Here is an 18,188-nt window from a genome sequence, read left to right as displayed (position 1 = left end):
TTTGTTTCAGGGTTGGGGCCCAGGGGACCTTGCAGGGGAAGGTATGCTGAGATAATGAGCAGTGTCTCTTCTCTATACGCAGCTTCCATCCACCCCCTTCATTTGGTCACAGCACCTGGCTGAGCTGTCCTCTGACAGTTGTCACTCATAGGTGGTATCACTGGTTGGGCCCAAACTGACGGTTGGGGACTTAGCTGAACTGGGGTGTGTCTGCTGCCGTCTGCAGGAGCCCTTCGGGCAGAATGGGCTTCATACCTGAACACTGTCCTGTAGCCTCTTCCCTGGGTAGGCAGCTGGGCAGTGAGGCCTGTTCAGCCCCAGGCTCAGGCCTGCCCAGTGTGGGCTGTGAGATTGCAAGTTACAAAGTGCCTCTTGAGCTGTTCTGTCTTCAGGGTTCTCTCTGGTTTTCCTCTGACTTCTTTCATGGATGGCTGACTCATCTATGAGGGCTGGGTCCAGCGGCTGCTGTGAGTCAGAAGCCAAGTTGAGCATTTGGCCTTCTGGAGATGTGACTGGAGTCCAGGGTGGGGCCAGGCCAGGTGGAGCCCGGGACTTCAGACCCAAGTCTCCTGGGCCCCACCTCCCTGTGTTTAACCAAGAGGGTGTTGGCTGGAGCCCCAAGCCTTTTGCTAGCATTGCTGCAGGCTCTCTGTACTTTGGGTTTTCACCAGCCCGGGAGGTAAAGGTATCCTATAAACGTCACCCCAAGGGTGGGCATGCAGACTTATTACATGGACGCATGCAGACTTATTACATGGACATGCGCACACCCAAGCTGGGGGGAAAAGAAAAAAGCCTGTTAAAGCTGGTTCCTTAGTTCTCTGGAGTTTGCCAGTGTCTCTTTTTAAGTGGGAAGCAGGAAGGATAGTTGCTTTTGGCACTGGTTGGGGGGGGCGGTGCCCAGGGTCTGGTATCCATAGTGCCCTGGTTACATTCCTGGTGGGCCCTGGAGCTGTGGGAAGTAAGGACTAAGCAGGTTTCCTTGCTACAAAAAGCAGGCTTTTATTTGTGAACAGGCTGGGGACAAATGGACTCAGGGGGCTTGTGGGGAGGGGGAGATTGGAGACCGGGTGGGCGGGGGCTGTCCCCCAGGCTCCAGGAGTGGAGGGAGGTCCAGACCCCTGGCCTCCCTGAGGTCGGGGTTCTTACCTGTGGCCAAGTACAGTACCCATGGTGCCCTAGCTTCCTCTTGGGTGGGAGTGGGGCTTGGGCTTGCCCTGGGAGATCTAGGGGCCTGGCTAGTGGCTTCTGTGGTGGGGGAGGTGGTATGTTGGGGGAAATCTGGGGGACTCTTGCCACTAAAGGCCATGAAGTAGGCTGTAGCTGCTCTAAGGCTCCCCCTTGAGGGCGATAAGGGTGTTCCGGAGAAGCAGGGTGCTGGCCTGCATAGGAGAGAGGACCTTGATGTCCCCCATCACTGCCACCCTGCTTCGTGATAGAAGGGGCTGTTCTTCCCACACTCGAAAGTCATGCCCCCCTCCCTCTTGTGTTCCTGTCCTCAGCAACAACGGCAGCCGTTTACTGAGGGCACATCAATGATGGGAAGGGAAGGGTCTTGGTCCAAGGTGAAACATGACCCCGAAAGTCCACGGGGGGGCTCCCAGACCACCTCTCCCCAATACATGTTTGCCAGTACTTGGTAAGAACCTAGAGGTCTGGGAGGGAGGTGGCAAGAGGGCACAGTGAGGGTGGAGGGCTCACCTTGGCGTGTTTGAGCTCCAGCTCTGCCAGCTCTATAAGGTTCTTGCGGAAGGAGGAGACGCGGCGGGACTTGAAATCCATGAGCTCTGGAGGGGAGGGAGGAAAAATGGGGACCCTGGGAGAGAAGGAAGCCCAGTGGCAGGGGCTCTGGGGCCATGGGGCTTACCCTGCTTGGCTGAGTCAGAGAGGCGTTCAAAGCGTTGGCAACACAGCTGCTGGTGGCTCTCCGCAGTCCGCACCTCCCGGTTCCTAGTGCGCGCCTTGTCCAGTGCCTTGTTGGCATTCTCGTAGTCAGCCAGGGCTCGCAGCCGCCGGTACAGCAGGTCCTGGGGCCAGCAGGAGCACAGGCTCGCCGATGCCCACAGCCTCGTCTGCCTGCCCTCCCCTGTTGGTCCAGGCCTGCTGTCCTCCAGCCCCAAGGTTTGTGCTGGGGACCTATCTTACCTTGGCTGCCTGTGAGTCTCGCATGTAATATCTCAGCATGTCTGAGAGCTTGAGGTCCTCATCAGATGCCACTCGGCCCTCCAGCTTCTGTATCAGGAAGTTTGGAGGCTGGGGAGGGAGCTCGCAGAGGAGCAGCTAAGGGCTGGGGTGCTGCTGCTCCTCTCAACAGCCCACAGAGTCACTTGATGACCACTCCAGGTCAAACCCTGATGTTCAGGGGAGCAAGCCAGGGAAAACTTGACCGAGGAGTGGCATCTGATCCGGATCTTGGGGGCTGAGTAGGAATCAGACAACAGCCAAAGGCTCTGCAGGTGTGCAAGCCTCGTACGTGTTCAGGGAACCATGAGGTCAGTGGGAGTGCTCAGATGGCAGTGGCTGGATCCCAAAAGGCCTAAAAAGCAAACTAAGGACTTTGGACTTTGTGTTTGGGGCAGTTTCTGGGAAGGGCAGGGTCCCCAAAGGTCCCTGAGCAGGGAGGAGATGTGATCCCGCAGACAGTCTTAGAAAGCTTGGCACACTGCCGCTGACTCCTGGAGGAGAGTTCAGGAAGTGTGTGTCTGGGGCAGGATGCTGGCAATGCGGGGCAACCTCCCAGAGGCACGTGGCCCATCCTTGTACACGCTTGCCAGGCCTGCTTCCCACCCCCACCCCCGTCACTGCACACACACTTCAGACTGGATCCCTGTCTCCTCTCCTGCTCATTAAACTAGGGTTTGACTGAGGGTGAGTCCAGGGTATCACTGGGCCCAAGTTATCACCAAATGTTCCGAAATGATCCTCGAGCTTTGCCCTTTTCTAGGAAGAGGCTATTGAGTCCCTGCAAAGGATCATTGATTGGGTGCCCTTCCAATACACAAGGCAGGACTCACCCTTAGTCGTTCAAAGAGCTCTGCCAATTTGAGGAAACTCCTAGGAGGCAGTGGGGAAGAGTTAGGGCAGGAGTCTTGAGAGGGTGTTGCTTAAAGCCTCCCTGCCCTTAGCGCTGCCCTTAGCGCTATCCTTGCTGATACCCTGCAGTGGGGAAATCTCCCTGTCGTGTTTCCCAAATCCCAGCAGTAACTTCACCTCCCACCTACGCTGATAGGACGTTTCCACAGTGACCCCTCGCGGGCAGGCACGATATTACAGGCATAGACAGAGGCAGGAAGGGCTAGAGGGAGTCCTCACGTCTTTAGCTGGTTGACTTCCTGTGTTCCCAGACTGTTCAGTGCAGCAGAGATAGGGATAAAATCGTCTGCCAGGCCTGTTGGGGAACAGCCCTCCATCAGACCCCCTCGGTCTGCACATCAAGCCCCAGCACCAGTGTTTGTGTCTTGGAGAGACACAGGACATTTCCTGTTCTCTTCTCTCCCCATAGGGAGTAGGCATGCCAGGGGGAAGGGGCAGGGAACCCAGGGCCCCTTGGGCCCTGCGTACACTTGTGGGAGTGCATGACACGGTCTGCCCGCAGGCAGGCGTCCCGGATGCGGGTGTGGTACTCCAGCAGGAAGGTCCTCTCGTGCTCAAAGAAGTCATCCACCTCCTAAGAGAGCCAGACAGGAGCCTTTACACTGAGTCAGCAGGAACATGGTGGCCATGGACTCGCAGGGGCAGCACGATTTCCCTCTAGGCCGTGCCCCACTGGTGGTTTCCCTCCCGCAGCCACCCTGGGCCTCAGTGTTTGCTGTGGACTTGAAGCCCTGGGTTGAATCCACAGAGGGGTCCCAGGGGTCACCTTGAGCCCTGACATGCTGGTGATGAGGGCTTCATCTGCAGACTTCACGATATTCCTCAGAAATCCCCCAAGAAGCTCCTTCCTATTCTTTCCTCGGACACTCAGCTGAGGCACACAGGGGAGAGTATGGTGCTGGGGTGGGCGCTCGCACCTCCCACCCCAGGCTCATGTCACTCTTGGAGCTGATGAGAAGGAGGCTTGAGCCCACCTAACGCCCTCCCCGCCCAACCCCCAAGGGTGACCCAAGGGTGTGCTCTGGCTCAGCTCACATCCTGGCCATATTCCAAAAAGACAAAGAAGTTGTGGTCTCGACGCAGGGTCGGGTGGGCCGCAAGGCGTTGCAGAAAGACCTCGTGCATTGCAACTGTCTTCTTAAAGAGAGCTAGGTACTCCCTGCGGAAATCAGCAGGCAGCTCAAGGGCCCTCCTTGGCTCTGATCATCCCGCCCCCTTCCCCTCAGGAGCCCTGGGGTCAGAGGCCAGGGTCTCTAACTAACCACAGGGGATGAAATCCAGGGACTCTCAGGACAGGGCTGGGCCTGGAGCTTAAGGAAAGGAAGTAGCACTCACGCTTCTAGCTCCTGCTTCATTTTGGCAAATTCTTCCCGCGTGATGGAGCTGTCCCCTTCACCCAACTTCTGCAGCTTTTCCCTTGAAGCCTCAAAGTCTGGCCTTGGAGGGGCTGGGGGGATCTGCTCAAAGGAGGGACAGAGCGGACAGGTCTCTCATGGCTGAGAAGGCCATCACCCACCCCCAGAAGCGTCGCTCAGTCTTCCAGGCCCACCCAAGCACCCAGACCTGCCCCTCACGGCCCCAGCCTGCCCAGCCCTTCCTCACGATGAGGCCGGCGTACTCCTCGTTTTCCACATAGGCGTCGTGTAGCCAGATGAACTCCTCGTGCTGTCGCACGACTGAGAACTCCGTCTGGGCGAAGTGAGGGAGGCAGCTCTGGAAGCCGGGAAGCATGTCTGAGGTGTCTCTCCTCCCCTCCCAAACCCTGCACCCGCCAGGCATCCTGGGCACCCACTCTCGGGCTTCCCCAATCCCACATCCCAGGTGAGGCCCAAGGTGGGCCTCAGTGGCTCAGCCGTCCATGATTTCCGTCGGGATGACGGAGAGGGGATGGTTAGGACTCAGGGCCAGAGGCAAAAGGCAACTGGAGAGGAGACAAGATGCCTGCTTTCTCAGAGAGGCAGGGGGCAGGAGCCAGGTTGAGGAACAGGGCCCAAAGTCGACATTGGCATCTGCCCCTCACCCCCAAGGCAAGCGAAACCGGGGGAAGCGGGCTCCTCGAGCTCCCGAGGTCACCGCCTCAAATCCCCCTCGCTCCTCTGGCAGCCTCACCTTGGTCTGAACGGTGAATTTCACCTTGTCCCGCTCGCTCACGGCATCAGAGATCTCCACCTGCAAGGTACTGTCTCCCTGCAGGTCCACTGATACAGAGGAGGGCTGCCAGGGAGGGGAGGTCTCTGATACGACTGACCAAAGCCCCTGACCGCGTTCTCCGGCGGACTCCGGGTCCTCCTGCACAGCCCGCCTCAGCAGCATTGCCTCTTCAATGCCCTGGGGTCACCAGCTAGAGGGATCCCAGGGAGTCACTGCTCGGGGCTCTACAATCACTACAACACTTTCCCACACTTCCTTCCTCAGAAGCGGGCCGGCTTCTCCCTGCTCGGCAGATACGGAAACTGAGAGCACCAGAGAGGTGAGATAAGTCGTCCCTAATCACCAGTGGCCGGGCCAGATCTGAGCCCAGTTTCTCAAATCCCAAACCCCAAGTACTTTCTCAGCTACCAGCTCACCTCTTCCCCCGCTGGTTACTGAATTCAGGCACCCCGACCAGTGAGCCCCCGGACTACGAGTTCATTCTTGCATTGAGCTTTTCCATACACAGTTATTAAACACCTACTCGGTCTACACCACTGTGCCCGGTGAAGGAAGAAGCCACTGTACCTTCAAGTGCGGCTCACCAGTACATAGACTGTCACCAGCCCACCGCTCACGTCCCCTCGCTCTCTACTGTTGGTAGTCATTTAGATTATTTCAAGGCTGGCCTATTATGAATAAAGCTGCCTTGAACATTCTTCCATGTGTCTTCTATGGGGCAGGCATGTGTTTAAATCTTTTGCAGACACTACCAGTTTCTCAAGGTGATTGTTCAAATTTATATTCCTGCCAGCATTGTATGAAAATTCCAGTGGCACCACACCCTTGCCATTACTGAGAATTGTTAGTCTTTTTCATGTTAGCCATACTGGTGGGGGCAGGGTATTTGCAGATTGTGGCTTTAACTTGTATTCCCTGGTGAGGAATGATGTTGAATACCATTTTATGTATCCATCACCTGTTTGGAGATCTTTTGTAAAGTGCCTATTCAAGTCTTTTGCTCCTCCCCTCCCTCCTCTTAAAAATTGGATTGTCTTTTTCTTATTGATTTGTAGGGACTCTTTATATACCCTGGAGACAAGTCCTTTGTCAGTTACATGTGTTGTCAATATCTCCTCTTCTTTGGGTTGCCTTTTCTCTCTTAATGACCTATAATTTTACTAGCTCCAATACGTCAGTCTTTTCTTTTATGATGAAGGATTTTTGCGTACCCTTGAAGAAAATTTTGCCTACCCCCAGGTCATGAAGATATTCTCCTATTTTTTTTCTTCTAGAAATTAATAGTGTAAGCTTTTATATTTAGGTCTATGATCCACCTTCACTTCATTTTGTATACAATGTAAGGTATGGGTTATGACTCATTTTTGTCATATAACAGCCAGTCATTTTAGCACTATTTGTTAAAAAAAAAAAACAACTATCTTTGAGTATTGATTTGCTCTGGTACAAATCTTTTTTTTGGTAGAAAATAAATTGACTTCATAAGTGTTATAGGTTCTGTACTATCTGTTCTGTTTCTCTGATCCATACATCTGTACTTTTGATATTTTCACACTGTATTGATTACTGTAATTGACAAACTTGAAATCAGATAGAATTAACAAACCTGTTCTTTTTCAAAATCATTCTGGCTATTACAGATCTTTGCATTTCTGTTTAAGTTGTAGACTCAGCTTGTTAATTTACACCCAAAAAATTTGCCAGGATTTTGATTGAGATTAAATTGAATCTATAGGGGCGCCTGGGTGGCTCAGTGGGTTAAGCCGCTGCCTTCGGCTCAGGTCATGATCTCTAGGTCCTGGGATCGAGCCCCGCATCGGGCTCTCTGCTCAGCAGGGAGCCTGCTTCCTCCTCCTCTCTCTGCCTGCCTCTCTGCCTGCTTGTGATCTCTGTCTGTCAAATAAATAAATAAAATCTTTAAAAAAAATAAATAAATTGAATCTATAGGTCAATTTGGGAAGGATAGACATTTTTATAATTTTGAATCTTCCAATCCATCAACATGAAATATATTTCCAATTATTTAAATCTTCTTTAATGTTTCTAAGTAATGTTTTGTAGTGTTCTCTGTAAAGGGTTTGCACATCTTTGTTAGATTTATTCCTAGGTATTTTATGATGTTTTTTATTGTTGTTGCTATTTGAAATATTTTACTTTTTAATAGACTTTTTTTTTTAAGATTTTATTTATTTATTTATTTGACAGACAGAGATCACAAGGAGGCAGAGAGGCAGGCAGAGAGAGGAAGGGAAGCAGGCTCCCTGCCAAGCAGAGAACCCAATGCGGGGCTCGATCCCAGGACCCTGGGATCATGACCTGAGCTGAAGGCAGGGCTTTAACCCATTGAGCCACCCAGGCGCCCCTATTTGAAATATTTTTAAAAGATTCATTCCCTAGTTATTTATTGCTAGTATGTAGAAACACACAATTGATTTTTCTATATTTACTTTATGTCCAAGAACCTTGCTATATTTACTTACTACTTTTAATAGTTTGTAGATTATTTTGGATTTCCTCCAGATAAAATCCTATAATATAAAATAATGACAGTTTTAGTTTTTCCTTTCCAAACTTCATACCTTTTATTTCTTTTTCTTGCCTTATTGCACTTGCTAGGACCTCTAGTACAATGCAGAAGTGGTGATATGTGAAAAAGGAAATCCTTGACTTGTTCCTGATCTCAGAGGGAATGCATTTAAAATGTAATCCTGGGGGCACCTGGGTGGCTCAGTGGGTTAAGCCTTTGGCTCCGGTCATGATCTCAGGGTCCTGGAATCGAGCCCTGCATTGGGCTCTCTGCTCAGCAGGGAGCTTGCTTCCCCCTCTCTCTCTGCCTGCTTCTCTGCCTACTTGTAATCTCTCTCTCCCTCTCTCTCTCTCAAAAATAAACAAATAAATAAAATCTTTAAAAAAATATATAATCCTGAAGATGATTAATCCTGAATCAGATTAATGAGACTCCCTTCTATGCCTAGTTTGGTAAGATTTTTATCTATGTTTCCTCCCTTTATTGAGATATCAAATGGGTTTTCCTGTCATTCTGTAATGTCCTGAATTTCATTGATTGATCATCATATATTGTACCACCCTGCATTCCTGGAACAAGGCCTTCATCATGAAGTATTACCTTTTTGTTTTTTAGTTTCTTTTTTTTTTTTAAAGATTTTATTTATTTATCAGAGAGCGAGCGAGCGAGAGCGAGCACATGCAGACGGAGTGGCAGGCAGAGACAGAGGGAGAAGCCGGCTCCCTGCTGAGCAAGGAGCCCGATGTGGGACTCGATCCCAGGATGCTGGGATCATGACCTGAGCCGAAGGCAGCCGCTTAACCAACTGAGCCACCCAGGCGTCCCTCTTTTTTTTTTCTTAAGATTTTATTTACTTATTTATTTGAGAGAGAGAGAGAGAGCCCATGCAAGCAAGTGATTGGGGGGAGAGGCAAAGGGAGGGGGACAAGCAGACTCTGTGCTGAGTGTGGAGTCCAATGCAGGGCTCAACCCCATGACCCTGAGATCATGACTTAAGCTGAAATCAAGAGCTAGATGCTTAACCAACTGAGCTCCCCAGGTGCTCTGAAGTATCATATTTTTATATACTGCTTATTCAACTTGATGATATTTTGTTTGTGATTTTTCCATTTATGCTCACAAGACAGATTAAACTGTATTTTTCCTCTCTTTTAATGTTTTTGATAGGATTTTTTGTGGTAAAACATACATAACACAAAATTTACCATTTTAACCATTTTAAAGTGTACAGTTTATTGATATTAAGGATATTCATGGTGTTGTTCAATTATCACCATCATCTACCTCTTCCTGACAGGTTTTTGTATTGAGGTTATATTGTCCTCCTAAAGTAAGTTGAATCGTGCTTTCTATTTCTGTTTTTGGAATAACTTACATGAGAATGTTACTAGCTTTCCTTTAAGGCTTCAAGCAATTCACATGTGGAATTTTATTGCTTAGAGAGGTATTTTTGGAAAAGTTTTTAATTATAAATTTACTTCCTATAATAAATATAGGACTATTGAAATTCTCTACTTCTTGTTTCAGGTTTGGTAAGTTGCATTTTTCAAGTAGTTTGTCCATTTTGTTTAAATTCCCTCATTTGTTGGTATAAGCTTGTTCTTAAATACTTTATTTATTTATGAAAATTTTATTTATTTGAGAGAGAGAGAGAGAGAGAGATAAGTGGGGGGAGGGGCAGAGGCTGATGGAGAAGCAGACTCCCCATTGAGCAGGGAGCCCCATGCGGGTCTCAATCCCAGGACCCTGGGATCAAGACCTGAGCCAAAGGCACTTAACCTTAACTGACTGAGCCACCCAGGTGGTGCCCCTCTTACTGTCTTTTTAATGACTGAAACTTCTTTATCAATATGTACTTTATCATTCCTGATATTGGTAATTAATATTTTCTCCCTTCCTCCCTCTCGGTCTCACTCTTTCTCTCTCTCATCAGTCTTGCTAGATGCTTATTATTTTTTAAATATTTTCAAAAAACTATTTTTGGCATTGTTGTATTTCTGTACATTTATATTTATCTTCTATTAATTGATTTCTGCTCTTTATTATTTCCTTCCTTTTACTTTCTTGGAGTTTAACTTGTTCTTCTTTTTCTAGTTTCTTAAGATTGAAATGTAGATCATTGTGATGCCTGGGTGCCTCAGTTGGTTAAGTCTCTGCCTTTGGATCAGATCATGGTCCTTCCTCGGATGGAGTCTCACTTTGGGCTCCTTGCTCAGCAGGGAGCCTGCTTCTCCCTCTGCCTGCCACTCCCCCTGCTTGTGCTCTCTCTCTCTGACCAATAAAATCTTTCAAAAACAAAACAAGGGGTGCCTGGGTGGCTCAGTGGGTTAAGCCTCTGCCTTTGGTTCAGGTCATGATCTCAGGGTCCTGGGATTGAGCCCCACATAGGGCTCTCTGCTCAGCAGGGAGCCTGCTTCCCTCTCTCTCTCTGCCTGCCTCTCTGCCTACTTGTGATCTCTTCTGTCAAATAAATAAATAAAATCTTTAAAAAAAAAAAAACAAAAAAAGAAATGTAGACCACTGACTTTTTTCAATCTTTCTTTTTTTCTAAAATATGCATTTGGAGGTATAAGTCCCCCCCCCCCCCCCCCCCGGTACTTCTTCAGCTGTATCTCCAGTTTTGATTATCATATTTTCAAAAACCATTTCTTTAAAAATTTTTCTAATTTTCATTGTAATTTCTTCTTTGACCTATGAGTTACTTAGAAGCCCGCTGCTTACTTTTCAAGTATTTTGGAATCTAGTTATCTTTTTGTTTTGATTCCCCGCTAATTCTACCAGGACAGAGATCTCATTCTATGATTTCAAAGTTTCAAAACTTGGTACTTGCAATATAGCCCAACACATAATGTATTTTGGTGAATGTTTCAAGTGCACTCAAAAAGAATGTGTTTCCTGCAGTTGTTGGGTATAGAGCTCTAATTAAACCAATTAGATCAAGTTGATTAATCATGGTATTTTATTATTTTATTTATTTATTTATTTGACAGAGAGAGAGAGAGAGAGAGAGCACAAGCAGGGGGAGTGGCAGGGAGAGGGGGATGGAGAAGCAGGCTCCCCACTGGACAAGGAGCCCCATGTGGGCTGGACCCCAGGACCCTGGTATCATGACCTGAGCCGAAGGTAGACGCTTAACTGACGGAGCCACCCAGGCACCCCAATCATGGTATTTTTTTTTAAATTATGATATTTTAAATCTTCAAAATTCTTACTGATTTTTTTTTCGGTCTGCTTGTTCTACAGTTGAGAGAGTTGTGTTAAACCTCTAGTTGTAATTGTGAGTTTGTCTATTTCTCTTTCTAATTCTGTCATCTTTTCCTTTGCACATTTTGAAATGATGCTATTAGTTGCGTATAAATTTAGGACTTTTTTTTTAGAAAGTCAACTTTTTTTTCCTTTTAAAGATTTTATTTATTTATTTGACAGACAGAGATCACAAGTAGACAGAGAGGCGGGCAGAGAGAGAGGAGGAAGCAGGCTCCCTGCCAAGCAGAGAGCCCGATGCGGGGCTCGATCCCAGGACCCTGGGATCATGACCTGAGCCGAAGGCAGAGGCTTTAACCCACCGAGCCACCCAGGCGCCCCAATTTAGGACTGTTTTATCTTCCTGTTGAATTGACACTTTAACTATTAAAAAATGTCCCTCTTTATTTCTAATACTTCTTACCTCACAGTCTACTTTGTCTGAAATTAATATAGCTATGCCAGCATTCTTTTGGGTCCTTACAGTTAAAGTATGTCTCTTAAAAAAAAGAGAGAGAGAGAGCTATTTATTTATTTATTTATTTTAGAGAGAGTATACATGTTGGGGGGGTGGGTACAGAGGGAGAGGAGAGAGAATCTTAAGCAGATTCCCTGCTGAGCATGGAGCCCAGGGCCATCCCACCATCCCTGAAATCACGACCAGAGCTGAAATCAAGAGTCAGACACTTAACCGACTAAGACACCCAGGCACCCCTAAAAGTATGTGTCATTTGACAGAATATAGTTGTCTTTTAAAAATCCAATCTGAGGGGCGCCTGGGTGGTGTCAGAATCTTGGTCTCAGCTCTGGTCTTGATCTGGGGTTGTGAGTTCAAGTCCCTTGCTGGGCTCCATGCTGGGCATGAAGCCTATTTTTTAAAAAATCCAATCTGAAAAAAAGTCCACTCTCAATATTTTTTTTAAGTAACCTTACACTCCAGGTGGGGCTCCAAGTCTCAACCCTGAGATCAAAAGTTGTATGTTCTACCAACTGAACCAGCTAGGCACCCCCTGAATATGTTTTTAATTGGAGTGTTTGGTCTGTTCATAATTACTGTAATTATTAACATAAACTATAAACCTACCATCTTGCTTTTTATTTTTTTTTCTTTTTCTCATCTTTTTTTTTGTTGCTTTATTCTTTTTTCCTTGTCTTCTGTTAGATTAGTCAAGTATTTTTATATTATTTCATTTTCTCTTCTATTGTATTTTTATTTACATCTTCATTTAGTATTCTTTCAATTTCTTTCTATTTAAAGGAGACTCTTAGAGAAAGCAATGCTTATTCTAGAGGACAGGATCTAATACTGGACTTTCAGAGAGTCTGGTACCTACAAAGTTTGGGGATGGACCCATGGGTTTGATAGCCTAGTAAACATCCCATATGATAACAGTAACAACAACAAAACACCACCAACAACAAAATAGCTAACACTTACACTTGAGCTTCCTATAGGCCAGGTACTGATCTAAGCATTTTATGTATATTAATTTAGCCATGAATATGAACATAAACATTGAAACGGGTATTTTTTGCTCTATACTTTGTGTCTCTCAGCCCCCTCACCTCTCCAAACTCCCTTGAACCCCACTCCTCACTTGGCTTCTCTGATATCCCCAGGGCAGCCTTCCCCTTCGTCCAACTGCAACCTGCCCCCTCCACATACGCGCACACACACACACAATCTGACTCATTGGTACAATGGGGCCCTTCTGTCTCCCTCCTGCTGCCTTAGTATCTCTGCTCTAACCTGTACTGTTTGGTAACTGCTTGAGGGAGATGGGATTTCAAGGATGGACCACAGCTACTCCATCCTTATCCTCGGCCACCGCCCATTATGCACACGCATCCAGTTCTGGAAAGTGTGCACCTCTGTGAGCCCAATGATGCTCACTATTTGTTGAATGAAGTCAAGAGGGAAAAATGAAGAATTAATGATCTTACGATTATATGGACACAGGTACACAAATGAAGCCGTTAGTGCTGAACTGGATCCCTCCCCCGCTTGGCAAAGGAGAAGGGTACTCTTCCCAATCCCTAACATCCCTCCTTCCTCTTCTTCCCTATCAAGCCATAATCGTGAGCTGGTCCGGGGGAGGGGAGGAATGGCAGTGACAGGTCCCTTTCCATCTGTCATGACAAAGGTAAACCCTGCCCCCTTTGGCATCCTCACCAGGCCCCATGCAGGTGCCACAGTGGAGCCCCACCCGCCTCACCCCTTGCTCAGGTCTCTCTAGCTCACGCGTGCGCGCGAACACATGCACACACGTCCCACTCCCTGATTGGGCATCACTGGGTATCATGGAGTGAGGTGCGGGGGAGGGGATTCGCATCCCTTCTTTACCTTGCTCTCCTTTCCAGCCTCTTGCCGCCCTTCCATCACCCTTCTTCTTGGCCGCAGCACACAAGTATTCCGCGGCCGGCCACTGCCCGCGCGCTCCCGCAGCTTCGTGCCCCGGTAGCTCGCCCGAGGCACGCGACCCTATCAGCTGACGGAGACACGCTCCCCTCCCTGCTAGGAGTCACCTGGAATCGGGCGTGGTTTCCACCCGCTCCTCTGCAGCTCCGCCTTTTGATTGGCTACCAGGTTCACCGTGAGCGACCCCATTGGCTACAACGCCTGTCGTTCCCTTGCTTGGCTCCAGCTTTTAAGGGGAAGCACGTAACCCAGGTCCGGGAACAGGCGACAGCATGGGGCCTGGGGTCGGGGGTTCTGGGGTTACAGTGGTGTCGAGCCACGTCAGCATCCCCCCCGTCGCCCCCAGGCTGGCAGTCTGTCGCCTGCCGCAGCTCCGGGCCGTGCCTTCCAACCGCCTCGCGCGCTCTGCGCTTGCGCACTAGCCTGGTCGCGCGCCCTCCGGGGACGGTGGGCGAAGCGACGAGCCTGTGGGCAGGGTGGGAGGCTCGGAGGGTGGGGTGGGGGGGATGGGGAGGAGGGGTGGGATGGTGGACCGGGATAAGGATGTGGGTTAGTGTCTTTGGGGAAAGGGGTTCCGATAGAATTTCCGCTCTGGGGCATGAGGGGTCTTCGGGGCAAGCCGCACAGAGTCGTGAGGAGACGCCGCAAGGCCCGGCGCCGGAGCGCCCGAGGCCGGGCCCGGGTCCACGGGTGGTCGCACCTGGACCCGGGAAGCAGAGGGGCACAGATGCTGCGAGAAAATGTGTGGGTGCCCTGGAACGGGCTCATTGTGATCGGGAAGAGAATGGAGCTCCTGGGTAGAAATACCCAAAAGCCTCCAGTGGGCGACCCAAAGCTTGACCCTCAGCACTGGAGACCGGAAGAAGTGGGAAAAGTGGTCTTGAAAGCGAAGTCAGGCCAGAGTCCGGAAAGGATGGATATGAAGTTACTGCGCAGTGTAGCAAGTTCATTACAGGCTCCAGCAGGTTTGGGGAAAAACAGCCCAAAGGAAATGGGGGGACAAAATAGAGACAAAATAGGTGCTGAATCTGAGAGTGCAGGGACTACAGCAGGGTCTAGGAGGGGGTCTGGCTTTAAAGAGAGGTTGAAATTTAGTGGGGTGGGGATCAGAGGAGAGGACTTGAGATCCGGACCACATACACCAGAGCAGAATGAGGAGGAGCTGAGGTCGAGTGGAGAGAAGCTGAGTGGAGAGCAGCTGAGATCAAGTGGAGAGAAGCTGAGTGGAGAGCAGCTGAGTGGAGAGAAGCCTAGGTCAAGTGGAGAGCAGCTGAGTGGAGAAAAGCCTAGGTCAAGGGGAGAGCAGCTGAGTGGAGAGAAGTTGACATCAAGTGAGAAGCTGAGTCTGAGTGAAGAGAAGCTGAGGTCAAGTGGAGAGAAGGAGGGCTCCAGGGAAGAGAAGCCAGAAAATAGCGGAGAGGATTTGAGATCTGCTGGAGATAAACTGAAGTCAAGTGCAAACAAGTTGGAGGGTTCAGGGATGGAGAGTGTAACTGAAGAGACAACTGAAAGAGTGGTAGAAGTGACTAATGATGAAAAACAGATGAAAGTTACCGATGCTGAGATGGAAAATCCTTTTGAAAGGGTGGAAGGGAGTGATAAGGAGCTACAAGGGACTGAGGAAGCAGTGGGAGTTGAGAAGGATGTCTTGGGCGGAGTGAATGATCCTGCTGAGGAATCTGTTTCTATCGAAGAGAAAGAGGTTATAGATGAAGATGATGATGAGTGAGGCTGATGAAGGACTGGAGATAGCGAAGGAAACAGAGGCAGCGGAAGTGGTGCAAGTCAAGGAGGAGAAATTAGAGCCAAGCAGAGCGGTACTGACCGTGAAGAGGTAAATATGAGAGAGGAAAGGAGAGGCTGGGAATGAAGAGCTTTTGAGGATGGAGGTGGAGGCTAGGGCCAAAGGAAATGAAGAAGAATGAGAACAAGGGGAATGGGAACATTTTGAGGAGGAAAAAAAAGATCTGATACTGTGTTGCTACCTGGAGGAAACATGGAGATTGTTCTCTTGGAGAAGAGCTGTGACTGACGGGCTTGTTGGGAAATGTTTGAGAAATGGATTTGGGAGGGGCCAAAGGATTTAGTTTAGCGTGTGATTGGTTTATAAGATAGAGAAGAATGCATAGTGAGAAAAATGGGGAATGACAGCAGGATAAAGGGTAGATAATGAAGGCTGTGAAGGAAGATGCAACCTGGAGTGAGCAAAGAAAACTTCTGAGAGACGATCCTGGAGAGAAACGAGGGGCTCCAAAGTGACACAGGCAAGAGAAAAGAAAGAAGTGGAAAAAAAAAAAAGTAAGAAGTCAAAGCCCATCATAATGATTATGTGTGTTGGGTTTACAAGTTATTTCCTTTACTCTTCCTGTACGCCCCTCTCCCATGTAAGACAATTTTACAATCGAATGGGACAGGCCTCTTGCGGGGCCCTGTAAATCTGGACCAAGCCCATCCTCCTGAATCTTCCCTCTAACTAGCCTCCAAATGTAGCCAGAATAATGCTGGGCTCGATTCACCATGATAACCCACCATTTCCATGGATTTCCCTCACCCCCACACATCAGATTTGAGTTGCTCAGACTCCATATGAAGTTACCTCAACTCTTGGGTTATTACTGTTTCCATCTTTGAATTGGTTATTCATCTAATCACGTAGACTTTTCCCCTGGTGTCAGTCTCCTTTGGGGCTTTCTCCTATGTCCTATGTCTCCTATGTCTCCATGCCATCCATCATGCACTCTCATTCCACGGAAGAGAGAAGACTCCCCAGATGCCTGCGGTCAAGGCATCAACGTCAGAACGTGGGCTCTTAGATCCTGTTTGTCTCTTGGATAGGGATGTAAGAGGTGGCAAAAAGCAGCCATGGATAGTTTGGATGAAAGAAATATTTCACCCTTTTCCCTTTATATACTTTTTTGGGGGAGGGGAGAGAAAGTGGTGGGTGGGAGGCAGAGGGAGAGAACCATTTTTTTAAAGATTTTTTAAAAAATATTTTATTTATTTATTTGACAGACAGAGATCACAAGTAGGCAGAGAGGCAGGCAGAGAGACAGAGAGAGGAGGAAGTAGGCTCCCAGCAGAGCAGAGAGTCCAATGTGGGGCTCGATCCTGGGATCATGACCTGAGCCGAAGGCAGAGGCTTTAACCAACTGAGTCACCCAGGCACCCCGGGAGAGAGAGAATCTTAAGAAGGCTCCATGCCTAGAATGGAGCCCATTGCTGTGCTAGATCTCATGACCCTGAGATCATGACCTGAGCTGAAACCAAGAATCAGACACTGAACTGATCGAGTCACCCACATGCCCCTCTTCCATGTACTTTTAAAATACTGTAATATTGGGGCACCTAGGTGGCTCAGTCAGTTAAGTGTCTGCCTTCAGCTCAGGTCAAGATCCCAGACTCCTGGGATCGAGCCCCACGTTGGGCTCTCCACTCAGTGGGGAGCCTGCTTCTCCCTTTCCCTCTGTAGCTCCCCCTGCTTGTGTGCTCTCTCTCTCTCTCTCTCTCTCTGTGTCAAATAAATAACAACTTTAAAAAAATAAAGTCTGTAATATTTTTGAGGAGTAGAAACATCATATCATAAATATAAAAACAAAAATTTATAATAGACTCATGTTTTTTGGTTGCTTTCTACATACATTTTGATCATTTTCCCCAAAGCCTCCAAAAGATCTGTAAACCTCATGCCACATTTTTGTTCATGTAGTCAAACCTAACGATAATTCATCGATTTTATTTTTTCCCTGGCAATTTCCTTCTTTGAGTCCTTTATTCTCTGGGTCTGATGTAGACTGTCTGTATTCTAGGCTTGCCCCATTGCTGTTTTTCTGGGCTTCTTAACACTTCTCTCTGTTCCTCTGTGTTGGATCTCCTACTGCCTGGATCTTAGATCCTCTCCCTCTTTCTTGTTTTACAGCTTCATTTTGGCCAACCACATCATCTAATAGCTTCCAGAGAAAGAGACCATGGGAGGTAAACTTTGTGACACCTTATCTGCCTGAAAATATTGACTTTTCTCTCATATTTGATGGATTTATTGCAAGTCAGAGAGGAGAAATTAGAGCCAAGCATAACATTATTGACGCTGAAGGGGTAAATATGAGAGAGGAAGGGAGAGCATCTGAGTCTGCTAGGAAGGGATGGGGATGAAGAGCTACGAGGCTTAGCTGTTACGAGACTCTAGGTGGGAGATATTTTCCCCTTAGAATTGTAAAGGCATTGCCCTACTCTTTTCTAACTTCTGAATGTTGCTGTTTATAACTGCAGTTTTGTTCTTTTAATATTTTTTTTTTATTCTATGGATATGACCTGTTTTCTTCCATATGTAAATTACCTGTTTTCTACCACTCTAATGACTCACCCTGCCCTCTCCTCCAGTTTTCTAGGTTCTACTACAGGACATTGGAGCCCGAGTTAGAGCCCTTTTTTTCTACTTGTGTCCCTCCTTTTTTATTCTACTCTCTGGACAATTTCATTAACTTTATCTTGTTATCCTTTCTATTGAGGTTTTTTTTTTTTATTTCAACTCTCTTGTTCATTGATTGCTTCTTTTTTTATGTATAGCATTTCTGTTTTTTGTTTTGTGTACATGTCGTTTTAGATCTCCAAGGAAGAATTTTTCAGTTTTTAAGTGTTCTGCTTTTTCATATTACTTCCTCCGAATTCTCCTCCCCCTTTTCTGGACTCTGTGTGTGTGTGTGTGTGTGTGTGTGTGTGTGTGTGTGTGTGTGTGTTGGAAGTTTTCCTAAAATGTTT

The 18,188-nt window shown here is 47.9% G+C and overlaps 2 protein-coding genes across 9 annotated transcripts; one reads left to right on the top strand and one right to left on the bottom strand.

Annotated features, from left to right (window-relative positions):
- Positions 1 to 13,528, bottom strand: SNX32 (sorting nexin 32). 7 transcript variants are annotated; one of them, XM_047692303.1, is made up of 13 exons: positions 13,359 to 13,528; positions 5,203 to 5,310; positions 4,696 to 4,806; positions 4,429 to 4,550; positions 4,129 to 4,252; positions 3,860 to 3,964; positions 3,562 to 3,667; positions 3,313 to 3,388; positions 3,015 to 3,054; positions 2,146 to 2,232; positions 1,868 to 2,027; positions 1,702 to 1,787; positions 1 to 465 (listed from the first exon to the last, which is right to left on the bottom strand). In XM_047692303.1, the coding sequence occupies exons 1-13, from the start codon at positions 13,392 to 13,394 to the stop codon at positions 250 to 252; spliced, it is 1,377 nt and encodes a 458-aa protein (XP_047548259.1). In that variant the 5' UTR covers positions 13,395 to 13,528; the 3' UTR covers positions 1 to 249. The 7 variants fall into 7 exon arrangements, with proteins under 7 accessions (XP_047548259.1, XP_047548266.1, XP_047548260.1 ...); XM_047692304.1 differs by having other exon boundaries at positions 2 to 465; positions 5,203 to 5,307; XM_047692309.1 differs by having other exon boundaries at positions 339 to 465; positions 1,702 to 1,816.
- A 402-nt stretch (positions 13,529 to 13,930) lies between these two features.
- On the top strand, positions 13,931 to 15,388 carry LOC125078786 (protein Ycf2). Of its 2 annotated transcripts, XM_047691958.1 has the most exons (2): positions 13,931 to 14,603; positions 14,655 to 15,388. In XM_047691958.1, the coding sequence occupies exons 1-2, from the start codon at positions 14,032 to 14,034 to the stop codon at positions 15,160 to 15,162; spliced, it is 1,080 nt and encodes a 359-aa protein (XP_047547914.1). In that variant the 5' UTR covers positions 13,931 to 14,031; the 3' UTR covers positions 15,163 to 15,388. The 2 variants fall into 2 exon arrangements, with proteins under 2 accessions (XP_047547914.1, XP_047547913.1); XM_047691957.1 differs by having other exon boundaries at positions 13,931 to 15,388.
- Positions 15,389 to 18,188: the final 2,800 nt, after the last annotated feature.

The sequence above is a fragment of the Lutra lutra genome, chromosome 10, assembly GCF_902655055.1.
Source record: "Lutra lutra chromosome 10, mLutLut1.2, whole genome shotgun sequence".
Lineage (NCBI taxonomy): Eukaryota > Metazoa > Chordata > Mammalia > Carnivora > Mustelidae > Lutra > Lutra lutra.
The sequence above is the reverse complement of the archived record's forward strand: the minus strand, read 5'-3'. Positions and strand labels throughout refer to the sequence as shown.